This window comes from Cheilinus undulatus, linkage group 9 (assembly GCF_018320785.1).
Source record: "Cheilinus undulatus linkage group 9, ASM1832078v1, whole genome shotgun sequence".
Lineage (NCBI taxonomy): Eukaryota > Metazoa > Chordata > Actinopteri > Labriformes > Labridae > Cheilinus > Cheilinus undulatus.
In genome coordinates this window covers 52197728-52210085 of record NC_054873.1, presented here as the reverse complement: position 1 = coordinate 52210085, position 12358 = coordinate 52197728, and the positions used below count along the sequence as shown (strand labels likewise).

The 12358-nt window shown below is 43.7% G+C and overlaps 1 protein-coding gene across 3 annotated transcripts in view; it reads left to right on the top strand.

Moving 5' to 3' along the window:
- LOC121515446 overlaps positions 1–11886 on the top strand; it is a 110407-nt gene extending 98521 nt beyond the window's left edge. For all 3 annotated transcript variants that reach the window (XM_041796222.1, XM_041796221.1, XM_041796223.1), the window contains 3 exons: positions 7631–10291; positions 11558–11613; positions 11742–11886. In XM_041796222.1, coding sequence (XP_041652156.1) covers positions 7631–10291; positions 11558–11613; positions 11742–11804 — 2780 coding nt within the window. In that variant the 3' untranslated portion in view covers positions 11805–11886. The remainder of the gene's footprint in view (positions 1–7630; positions 10292–11557; positions 11614–11741) is intronic.
- The last annotated feature ends 472 nt before the right edge of the window (positions 11887–12358 follow it).

The following is a 12358-nucleotide window of genomic DNA, read 5'->3' as shown; positions in this document are numbered from 1 at the left end:
TTTTACACTAGATATAAACTGGTTGACAGCCTGGTTTTACACTAGATATAAACTGGTTGACAGCCTGGTTTTACACTAGATATAAACTGGTTGACAGCCTGGTTTTACACTAGATATAAACTGGTTGACAGCCTGGTTTTACACTAGAAATAAACTGGTTTACAGCCTGGTTTTACACTGGAAATAAACTGGTTTACAGCCTGGTTTTACACTGGAAATAAACTGGTTGACAGCCTGGTTTTACACTGGAAATAAACTGGTTGACAGCCTGGTTTTACACTGGAAATAAACTGGTTTACAGCCTGGTTTTACACTAGAAATAAACTGGTTGACAGCCTGGTTTTACACTAGAAATAAACTGTGTTACAGCCTGGTTTTACACTGGAAATAAACTGTTTGACAGCCTGGTTTTACACTGGAAATAAACTGGTTGACAGCCTGGTTTTACACTGGAAATAAACTGGTTGACAGCATGGTTTTACACTGGAAATAAACTGGTTTACAGCCTGGTTTTACACTAGAAATAAATTGGTTGACAGCCTGGTTAAACACTAGATATAAACTGGTTGACAGCCTGGTTTTACACTGGAAATAAACTGGTTGACAGCCTGGTTTTACACTAGATATAAACTGGTTGACAGCCTGGTTTTACACTAGAAATAAACTGGTTGACAGCCTGGTTTTACACTGGAAATAAACTGGTTTACAGCCTGGTTTTACACTGGAAATAAACTGGTTTACAGCCTGGTTAAACACTGGAAATAAACTGGTTTACAGCCTGGTTAAACACTGGAAATAAACTGGTTTACAGCCTGGTTTTACACTAGATAAAAACTGGTTTACAGCCTGGTTTTACACTAGAAATAAACTGGTTGACAGCCTGGTTTTACACTAGATATAAACTGGTTTACAGCCTGGTTTTACACTGGAAATAAACTGGTTTACAGCCTGGTTTTACACTGGAAATAAACTGGTTTACAGCCTGGTTTTACACTAGAAATAAACTGGTTTACAGCCTGGTTTTACACTAGAAATAAACTGGTTTACAGCCTGGTTTTACACTGGAAATAAACTGGTTGACAGCCTGGTTTTACACTGGAAATAAACTGGTTGACAGCCTGGTTTTACACTGGAAATAAACTGGTTGACAGCCTGGTTTTACACTGGAAATAAACTGGTTTACAGCCTGGTTTTACACTAGAAATAAACTGGTTGACAGCCTGGTTTTACACTAGATATAAACTGGTTGACAGCCTGGTTTTACACTAGATATAAACTGGTTGACAGCCTGGTTTTACACTAGATATAAACTGGTTGACAGCCTGGTTTTACACTAGATATAAACTGGTTGACAGCCTGGTTTTACACTAGATATAAACTGGTTGACAGCCTGGTTTTACACTGGAAATAAACTGGTTTACAGCCTGGTTTTACACTGGAAATAAACTGGTTTACAGCCTGGTTTTACACTAGAAATAAACTGGTTTACAGCCTGGTTTTACACTAGAAATAAACTGGTTGACAGCCTGGTTTTACAGTAGACATAAACTGGTTGACAGCCTGGTTAAACACTAGATATAAACTGGTTGACAGCCTGGTTTTACACTGGAAATAAACTGGTTGACAGCCTGGTTTTACACTAGAAATAAACTGGTTTACAGCCTGGTTTTACACTAGAAATAAACTGGTTGACAGCCTGGTTTTACACTAGATATAAACTGGTTGACAGCCTGGTTTTACACTAGATATAAACTGGTTGACAGCCTGGTTTTACACTAGATATAAACTGGTTGACAGCCTGGTTTTACACTAGATATAAACTGGTTGACAGCCTGGTTTTACACTAGATATAAACTGGTTGACAGCCTGGTTTTACACTAGATATAAACTGGTTTACAGCCTGGTTTTACACTAGACATAAACTGGTTGACAGCCTGGTTAAACACTGGAAATAAACTGGTTTACAGCCTGGTTTTACACTGGAAATAAACTGGTTTACAGCCTGGTTTTACACTAGATATAAACTGGTTGACAGCCTGGTTTTACACTAGATATAAACTGGTTGACAGCCTGGTTTTACACTAGATATAAACTGGTTGACAGCCTGGTTTTACACTAGATATAAACTGGTTGACAGCCTGGTTTTACACTAGATATAAACTGGTTGACAGCCTGGTTTTACACTGGAAATAAACTGGTTTACAGCCTGGTTTTACACTAGAAATAAACTGGTTTACAGCCTGGTTAAACACTAGAAATAAACTGGTTTACAGCCTGGTTTTACACTAGAAATAAACTGGTTTACAGCCTGGTTTTACACTAGATATAAACTGGTTGACAGCCTGGTTTTACACTAGAAATAAACTGGTTTACAGCCTGGTTTTACACTAGATATAAACTGGTTGACAGCCTGGTTTTACACTAGATATAAACTGGTTTACAGCCTGGTTTTACACTGGAAATAAACTGGTTTACAGCCTGGTTAAACACTGGAAATAAACTGGTTGACAGCCTGGTTTTACACTGGAAATAAACTGGTTTACAGCCTGGTTTTACACTGGAAATAAACTGGTTTACAGCCTGGTTAAACACTGGAAATAAACTGGTTTACAGCCTGGTTAAACACTGGAAATAAACTGGTTTACAGCCTGGTTTTACACTAGACATAAACTGTTTTACAGCCTGGTTTTACACTGGAAATAAACTGGTTGACAGCCTGGTTTTACACTGGAAATAAACTGGTTGACAGCCTGGTTTTACACTGGAAATAAACTGGTTGACAGCCTGGTTTTACACTAGATATAAACTGGTTGACAGCCTGGTTTTACACTAGATATAAACTGGTTGACAGCCTGGTTTTACACTAGATATAAACTGGTTGACAGCCTGGTTTTACACTGGAAATAAACTGGTTGACAGCCTGGTTTTACACTGGAAATAAACTGGTTTACAGCCTGGTTTACAGCCTGGTTTTACACTGGAAATAAACTGGTTGACAGCCTGGTTTTACACTGGAAATAAACTGGTTGACAGCCTGGTTTTACACTAGATATAAACTGGTTGACAGCCTGGTTTTACACTAGAAATAAACTGGTTGACAGCCTGGTTTTACACTAGAAATAAACTGGTTTACAGCCTGGTTTTACACTAGAAATAAACTGGTTGACAGCCTGGTTTTACACTAGAAATAAACTGGTTGACAGCCTGGTTTTACACTAGATATAAACTGGTTGACAGCCTGGTTTTACACTAGATATAAACTGGTTGACAGCCTGGTTTTACACTAGATATAAACTGGTTGACAGCCTGGTTTTACACTAGATATAAACTGGTTGACAGCCTGGTTTTACACTAGAAATAAACTGGTTGACAGCCTGGTTTTACACTAGATATAAACTGGTTGACAGCCTGGTTTTACACTAGATATAAACTGGTTGACAGCCTGGTTTTACACTAGATATAAACTGGTTGACAGCCTGGTTTTACACTAGATATAAACTGGTTGACAGCCTGGTTTTACACTAGATATAAACTGGTTGACAGCCTGGTTTTACACTAGAAATAAACTGGTTGACAGCCTGGTTTTACACTAGATATAAACTGGTTGACAGCCTGGTTTTACACTAGAAATAAACTGGTTTACAGCCTGGTTTTACACTAGAAATAAACTGGTTGACAGCCTGGTTTTACACTAGATATAAACTGGTTGACAGCCTGGTTTTACACTAGATATAAACTGGTTGACAGCCTGGTTTTACACTAGATATAAACTGGTTGACAGCCTGGTTTTACACTAGATATAAACTGGTTGACAGCCTGGTTTTACACTAGATATAAACTGGTTGACAGCCTGGTTTTACACTAGATATAAACTGGTTGACAGCCTGGTTTTACACTAGAAATAAACTGGTTTACAGCCTGGTTTTACACTAGAAATAAACTGGTTGACAGCCTGGTTTTACACTGGAAATAAACTGGTTGACAGCCTGGTTTTACACTGGAAATAAACTGGTTGACAGCCTGGTTTTACACTAGATAAAAACTGGTTTACAGCCTGGTTTTACACTAGAAATAAACTGGTTGACAGCCTGGTTTTACACTAGATATAAACTGGTTGACAGCCTGGTTTTACACTGGAAATAAACTGGTTGACAGCCTGGTTTTACACTGGAAATAAACTGGTTTACAGCCTGGTTTTACACTAGAAATAAATTGGTTGACAGCCTGGTTAAACACTAGATATAAACTGGTTGACAGCCTGGTTTTACACTAGATATAAACTGGTTGACAGCCTGGTTTTACACTAGAAATAAACTGGTTGACAGCCTGGTTTTACACTAGATATAAACTGGTTGACAGCCTGGTTTTACACTAGAAATAAACTGGTTGACAGCCTGGTTTTACACTAGATATAAACTGGTTTACAGCCTGGTTTTACACTGGAAATAAACTGTGTTACAGCCTGGTTTTACACTGGAAATAAACTGGTTGACAGCCTGGTTTTACACTGGAAATAAACTGGTTTACAGCCTGGTTTTACACTAGAAATAAATTGGTTGACAGCCTGGTTAAACACTAGATATAAACTGGTTGACAGCCTGGTTTTACACTAGATATAAACTGGTTGACAGCCTGGTTTTACACTAGAAATAAACTGGTTGACAGCCTGGTTTTACACTAGATATAAACTGGTTGACAGCCTGGTTTTACACTAGATATAAACTGGTTGACAGCCTGGTTTTACACTAGATATAAACTGGTTGACAGCCTGGTTTTACACTAGATATAAACTGGTTGACAGCCTGGTTTTACACTAGATATAAACTGGTTGACAGCCTGGTTTTACACTAGATATAAACTGGTTGACAGCCTGGTTTTACACTAGATATAAACTGGTTGACAGCCTGGTTTTACACTAGATATAAACTGGTTGACAGCCTGGTTTTACACTAGATATAAACTGGTTGACAGCCTGGTTTTACACTAGAAATAAACTGGTTGACAGCCTGGTTTTACACTAGATATAAACTGGTTGACAGCCTGGTTTTACACTAGATATAAACTGGTTGACAGCCTGGTTTTACACTAGAAATAAACTGGTTGACAGCCTGGTTTTACACTAGATATAAACTGGTTGACAGCCTGGTTTTACACTAGATATAAACTGGTTGACAGCCTGGTTTTACACTAGATATAAACTGGTTGACAGCCTGGTTTTACACTAGATATAAACTGGTTGACAGCCTGGTTTTACACTGGAAATAAACTGGTTGACAGCCTGGTTTTACACTAGATAAAAACTGGTTTACAGCCTGGTTTTACACTAGAAATAAACTGGTTGACAGCCTGGTTTTACACTAGATATAAACTGGTTTACAGCCTGGTTAAACACTAGAAATAAACTGGTTTACAGCCTGGTTTTACACTAGATAAAAACTGGTTTACAGCCTGGTTTTACACTGGAAATAAACTGGTTGACAGCCTGGTTTTACACTGGAAATAAACTGGTTGACAGCCTGGTTTTACACTGGAAATAAACTGGTTTACAGCCTGGTTTTACACTAGAAATAAACTGGTTGACAGCCTGGTTTTACACTAGATATAAACTGGTTGACAGCCTGGTTTTACACTAGAAATAAACTGGTTGACAGCCTGGTTTTACACTAGATATAAACTGGTTGACAGCCTGGTTTTACACTAGATATAAACTGGTTGACAGCCTGGTTTTACACTGGAAATAAACTGGTTGACAGCCTGGTTTTACACTGGAAATAAACTGGTTGACAGCCTGGTTTTACACTGGAAATAAACTGGTTTACAGCCTGGTTTTACACTAGAAATAAATTGGTTGACAGCCTGGTTAAACACTGGAAATAAACTGGTTTACAGCCTGGTTTTACACTAGATATAAACTGGTTGACAGCCTGGTTTTACACTAGATATAAACTGGTTGACAGCCTGGTTTTACACTAGATATAAACTGGTTGACAGCCTGGTTTTACACTAGATATAAACTGGTTGACAGCCTGGTTTTACACTAGATATAAACTGGTTGACAGCCTGGTTTTACACTAGAAATAAACTGGTTGACAGCCTGGTTTTACACTAGAAATAAACTGGTTTACAGCCTGGTTTTACACTAGAAATAAACTGGTTTACAGCCTGGTTTTACACTAGAAATAAACTGGTTTACAGCCTGGTTTTACACTAGCTATAAACTGGTTTACAGCCTGGTTTTACACTAGAAATAAACTGGTTTACAACCTGGTTTTACACTAGCTATAAACTGGTTTACAGCCTGGTTTAACACTAGAAATAAACTGGTTTACAGCCTGGTTTTACACTAGAAATAAACTGGTTTACAGCCTGGTTTTACACTAGAAATAAACTGGTTTACAGCCTGGTTTAACACTAGAAATAAACTGGTTTACAGCCTGGTTTTACACTAGAAATAAACTGGTTTACAGCCTGGTTTAACACTAGAAATAAACTGGTTTACAGCCTGGTTTTACACTAGAAATAAACTGGTTTACAGCCTGGTTTTACACTAGAAATAAACTGGTTGACAGCCTGGTTTTACACTGGAAATAAACTGGTTTACAGCCTGGTTTTACACTAGAAATAAATTGGTTGACAGCCTGGTTAAACACTAGATATAAACTGGTTGACAGCCTGGTTTTACACTAGATATAAACTGGTTGACAGCCTGGTTTTACACTAGAAATAAACTGGTTGACAGCCTGGTTTTACACTAGATATAAACTGGTTGACAGCCTGGTTTTACACTAGAAATAAACTGGTTTACAGCCTGGTTTAACACTAGCTATAAACTGGTTTACAGCCTGGTTTAACTCTAGCTATAAACTGGTTTACAGCCTGGTTTTACACTAGAAATAAACTGGTTTACAGCCTGGTTTTACACTAGAAATAAACTGGTTTACAGCCTGGTTTTACACTAGAAATAAACTGGTTTACAACCTGGTTCAGAAATCAGACGTGTCTCGTTCGCTAATGTCGTAGCCACTGACTGGGAGGTGAATTTCTTCAAACCACAATGGTTCAGATTATATTTAAGAAAACCCTCACTGCACACTGATTGGCTCGTCTCATTTGATTGACAGTTCGCTTGACAGGCAACCTTCCTCCAGAAGGCTAACTTTAGTGCCAGCCTAGCTGACAGGAAGTCCAGCCAAGTGGGTGGGCTCTTGTCTGCCGTTAGGTTGATCCAAGGTTCAGTAGAGACCGCAATTTCAATATGGAGGACGTCACGGATTGGCTGCAGAATCAGTTTGAGTCCGCCTGTTGTAAGCAGACGGCTGACGCCACTCGGGCTTTGTCCTATTCTTTCTACAGTTGCTGGTTTTAGTCCTATTGACTGGGACTGCAATGAGCATGTGCCACCGTCTGTGTTATTTAAAGGAACTTAGTTTATAGGACCACAGAGATGGCTCACTTTTAAAAGGTTTGATCTCTGAAAGCCTTTTTTTAAATCCTGACCTTTTCAGGCTCCAACAGCCTGGTGAACATGAGGTAGAAGGTTTCTGGTTCAGTCTTAAAATGATTTAAGGTTAATCAGAGAAAAATCTGGGTAACTAAACTGAACTAAAATCCCAACACTTCCCTGCTACAGACTCGAACGGACCAGGGCGGTCTACAGATCTCCAGGGAAGACCTGGGTATCCAGAGGAACGACCTGGGGATCCAGAGGAACGACCTGGGGATCCAGAGGAACGACCTGGGGATCCAGAGGAACGACCTGGGGATCCAGAGGAACGACCTGGGGATCCAGAGGAACGACCTGGGGATCCAGAGGAACGACCTGGGGATCCAGAGGAACGACCTGGGGATCCAGAGGGACGACCTGGGGATCCAGAGGAACGACCTGGGGATCCAGAGGAACGACCTGGGGATCCAGAGGGACGACCTGGGGATCCAGAGGGGGAAGCTGTAGGATTTATGGACTTGGAGCGTCCTTCAGAGAACGATCCTCTGCCATGTGGAGGCACAGCTGATGTGTCGTCGCTGCTCCTATCAGGGGAAGGAAGCGCCGGGACGGCTCCAGTGGAATATTCAGAGCATTGTTTGGACTCTGAGATGCTGAGAGGTCAGCAGCAGGCGGAGGAAGAGACAGAGGAAGTGGGTGAGGAGAGAGGATGGACTGAGGAGAGGGACCTCAGCGTGGTACAGACAGAGGACCTAACATTAGACCCAGAGCAGAAATACAACGAAGAGCTGGCGGCAGCAGCCATAGCCGTGGTAACGGTGGCAGTAGCATCAGCCATGGCAAGTGTGGAAATGAGCCAATGGTTAGCGGACAATCGGGCACAGAGTGAAGAGACTTCTAGACCAGAGAAACCAGACCAGGGTAAGGACGCTGAGACCGTGGCCCCAGAGTTGGCCCTGGTTCAGGAGAACGAGTTAAGGAGTCAGACACAAGAGCAGCCAGGAGCAGCTCTTTTCAGCAACAAATACGTGTCAGACACTTCTAGTTTACAAAAACACGTCAAAGAAGGAAGTAAAACTAATCTGACACGGCCTGTAGGAGGAGAAAAAACACCACAAGATGAACAGAAACCTAAAATCCAGAAAAAAGAAGCTCAAATAACTCAGAACCATCTGTTTACGTTAGGTTCACAGCGTCTAGAAGAAGACGGCGTACTGCTAGATCAACCAAAACCTTCACAAGATACCAAAGACAAGGTTCCAGCAAAGGTAGACAGTCAGACAGAAACAGGGCCGAAGGTTGGCGTAGAAGCTTCTAGTCTCACGTTGTTTGGTGATGAAGGAAATCCAACCCAAGAGACACATCCGTGTCTGGTGAGTTCACGGCCTGTAGGAGTAGACGACATACCGAGATCTAACCAGAGGCCTTTAACAGAACCCAAAGACCGGAGAGAAGACAATCAGACTGCACAGAACGATCTGTTAAAGCTTGGTTCAAGACCTGCAGATGAACACAGGGCAATGCGAGATACCCAGAGAGCTTTGCCAGAAACTAAGCATGAGATTACTGCTCAGGTAGACGGTCAGACGGACACTGAGGTGCCACAGGCTCAGGTAGACGGTCAGACGGACACTGAGGTGCCACAGGCTCAGGTAGACGGTCAGACAGACTCTCAACCACAGGTAGACACTGACAGTCCTGGTCTTACTGTTCCTGACAGTGAAGGAAACCAAACACTAGGGTTAGATCAGTTTATATCAAGTTTGATGACTGCAGAAGAAGACAGGGTACCAAGAGATGACCTTAGACCTTTAGCAGATGAAGACAGGGTACCAGGAGAGGACCTTAAACCTTTAGCAGATGAAGACAGGGTACCAGGAGAGGACCTTAGACCTTTAGCAGATGAAGACAGGGTACCAGGAGAGGACCTTAGACCTTTAGCAGATGAAGACAGGGTACCAGGAGAGGACCTTAGACCTTTAGCAGATGAAGACAGGGTACCAGGAGAGGACCTTAGACCTTCAGCAGATGAAGACAGGGTACCAGGAGATGACCTCAGACCTTCAGCAGATGAAGACAGGGTACCAGGAGATGACCTCAGACCTTCAGCAGATGAAGACAGGGTACCAGGAGAGGACCTTAGACCTTTAGCAGATGAAGACAGGGTACCAGGAGAGGACCTTAGACCTTCAGCAGATGAAGACAGGGTACCAGGAGATGACCTCAGACCTTCAGCAGATGAAGACAGGGTACCAGGAGATGACCTCAGACCTTCAGCAGATGAAGACAGGGTACCAGGAGAGGACCTTAGACCTTTAGCAGATGAAGACAGGGTACCAGGGGAGGACCTCAGACCTTCAGCAGATGAAGACAGGGTACCAGGAGAGGACCTTAGACCTTCAGCAGATGAAGACAGGGTACCAGGAGAGGACCTTAGACCTTTAGCAGAAGATAAAGATGAGGGAACAGCTGAGGGAGACTCTCAGACAGGTATCCAGGAGCTGTCTTCTCTTGGTAGACACCTAGACCAACACCCAGAAGGTCTTGGTAAAGGTGGCAAGGATCCACAGCTGGATGATCAGATTAAACATGAAGCAGTGAGGCCATCTGTTCTGGTGTCCGTTCCTGTCCCTGACTCCACCTGTCAGGATGAACCAGCGCTGAAGGAAGCGCTGAGCGACCATCAGACGTCTCTGTCTCTATCAGACGTGAAGGATGGCAAGGACGGTGTGGATGCTGAGGGGTCTGACGGTCTAGACCTTAACACCATTGACACGGTGGACGGGTGGAAGGAGAGAGAGAGGACAAAGGAGAGAGAGGAGGGGAGGAGAGGCCCATCACAGACAGGTAACCATGACCTTTACTCTGCCAACTACTGGTACCTTTTTCTGATTGGCCAATGGCTGAGCCTGTCTTTGACACCTCTCTAACCTCGGTCAGACTCAGCAGGGCTACTAAAGTTCACCAGGGTCTAGCTCTGACCCCACCTCAGTCAGCTGGTCCAAGGCTTATTTATGGTCAAAGGATGTAGGCAGATCTTTCTATTCAACAATGACAGCCAATCAGATCTCTCAGATGTATGAGTAATCAGATTTTGTCATGGTGTTTTTTTTTTCATCTTTTTAAATTAATTGTATGTAAACTGACCTGTGCAGGGATGAAATCCAGAACCAGAGCATCTGATACCTACGGAGCCGAAGGAAAACTCTGATTCTAGTTCCTTATTTCAGAGCCCCAGGGTAGGGCACCAGGACCCTGAAGGTCAGGGTAGGGCACCAGAACCCTGAAGGTCAGGGTAGGGCACCAGAGCCCTGGAGGTCAGGGTTAGATACCAGAGCCCTGGAGGTCAGGGTTATATACCAGAGCCCTGGAGGTCAGGGTTAGATACCAGAGCCCTGGAGGTCAGGGTTAGATACCAGAACCCTGGAGGTCAGGGTTAGATACCAGAGCCTTGGAGGTCAGGGTTAGATACCAGAGCCCTAGAGGTTAGGGTTAGATACCAGAGCCCTGCAGGTCAGGGTTAGATACCAGAGCCCTGGAGGTCAGGGTTAGATACCAGAGCCCTGCAGGTCAGGGTTAGATACCAGAGCCCTGGAGGTCAGGGTTAGATACCAGAGCCTTGGAGGTCAGGGTTAGATACCAGAGCCCTAGAGGTTAGGGTTAGATACCAGAGCCCTGCAGGTCAGGGTTAGATACCAGAGCCCTGGAGGTCAGGGTTAGATACCAGAGCCTTGGAGGTCAGGGTTAGATACCAGAGCCCTAGAGGTTAGGGTTAGATACCAGAGCCCTGCAGGTCAGGGTTAGATACCAGAGCCCTGGAGGTCAGGGTTAGATACCAGAGCCCTGCAGGTCAGGGTTAGATACCAGAGCCCTGGAGGTCAGGGTTAGATACCAGAGCCCTGGGGGTCAGGGTTAGATACCAGAACCCTGGAGGTCAGGGTTAGATACCAGAGCCCTGGAGGTCAGGGTTAGATACCAGAGCCCTGCAGGTCAGGGTTAGATACCAGAACCCTGGAGGTCAGGGTTAGATGTTGATGTTCCTCTGTGTTCCTCCTGAAGCCGATTAACCCTCTCAGATCAGTTTGTTGATGTTCCTCTGTTGGTCCTCTCCAGGAGCAGAGCGCAGCAGTCAGAGCAGGACTGAGCAGGACGCCCTGAAGGATCCACAGGTGAGTAAATGAGGATGAGACGGTGCTGCAGGTCTGCTGGTAGGATGGTTGTCCACGTCTGTAGGGTCATGGTGATACCACAGCAGGAACATCTCTGATTTTTACTATAATTGTGTTTTTCATGTCAGCCTGACTGCAGTCCTCCTAGCGGTCTCAGAGTCACAGATCCTGGGGCCGGCTGGTTTTTCTGAAGCCGCGTGTTTCAGTGAGTCTTTAACCGTGCCGTAGCCTCTACTCCCCCGTTTCTCCTCGCTGGTTTATTAGAAGCATGAAGTCATAACCGCCGAGCAGCTGCTCACAGACGCCTCCAGTTAAAGGCTGAACTCACCAGACATAGCAGACCAGGACCAGCTGGACTCACATCCTCACTGCTCTGCAGACTGGGTCCGTCCAGACCAGGTCAGACCAGGTCAGGGCCTCCCATAAACCAGCATAAATCTCACTCTGATGTCTGTAGGGAGGCGGCGGTTGGTCTGATGGAGCAGCAGGTCACAGGAAGAGACGTGGGAACCCTCAGACCTGGACCAGGTCCTGTTTGGGTTCAGTTCCGTCATGTCAGAAACAAACAGGAAGTGAGGATCCGTCTTCAGTCTGTCACGTTCAGCAGAGGTCAGGACAGATACTTCTAGAACTGGATCATAACCATGACTTAAGCAGAAAATAGTAAGACGCATGGCTGTGATGGTGCTCAGACGCTCATCCTCATTTTTCTAAATACAGCAGATATCAGGGCTCATCTAGGGAT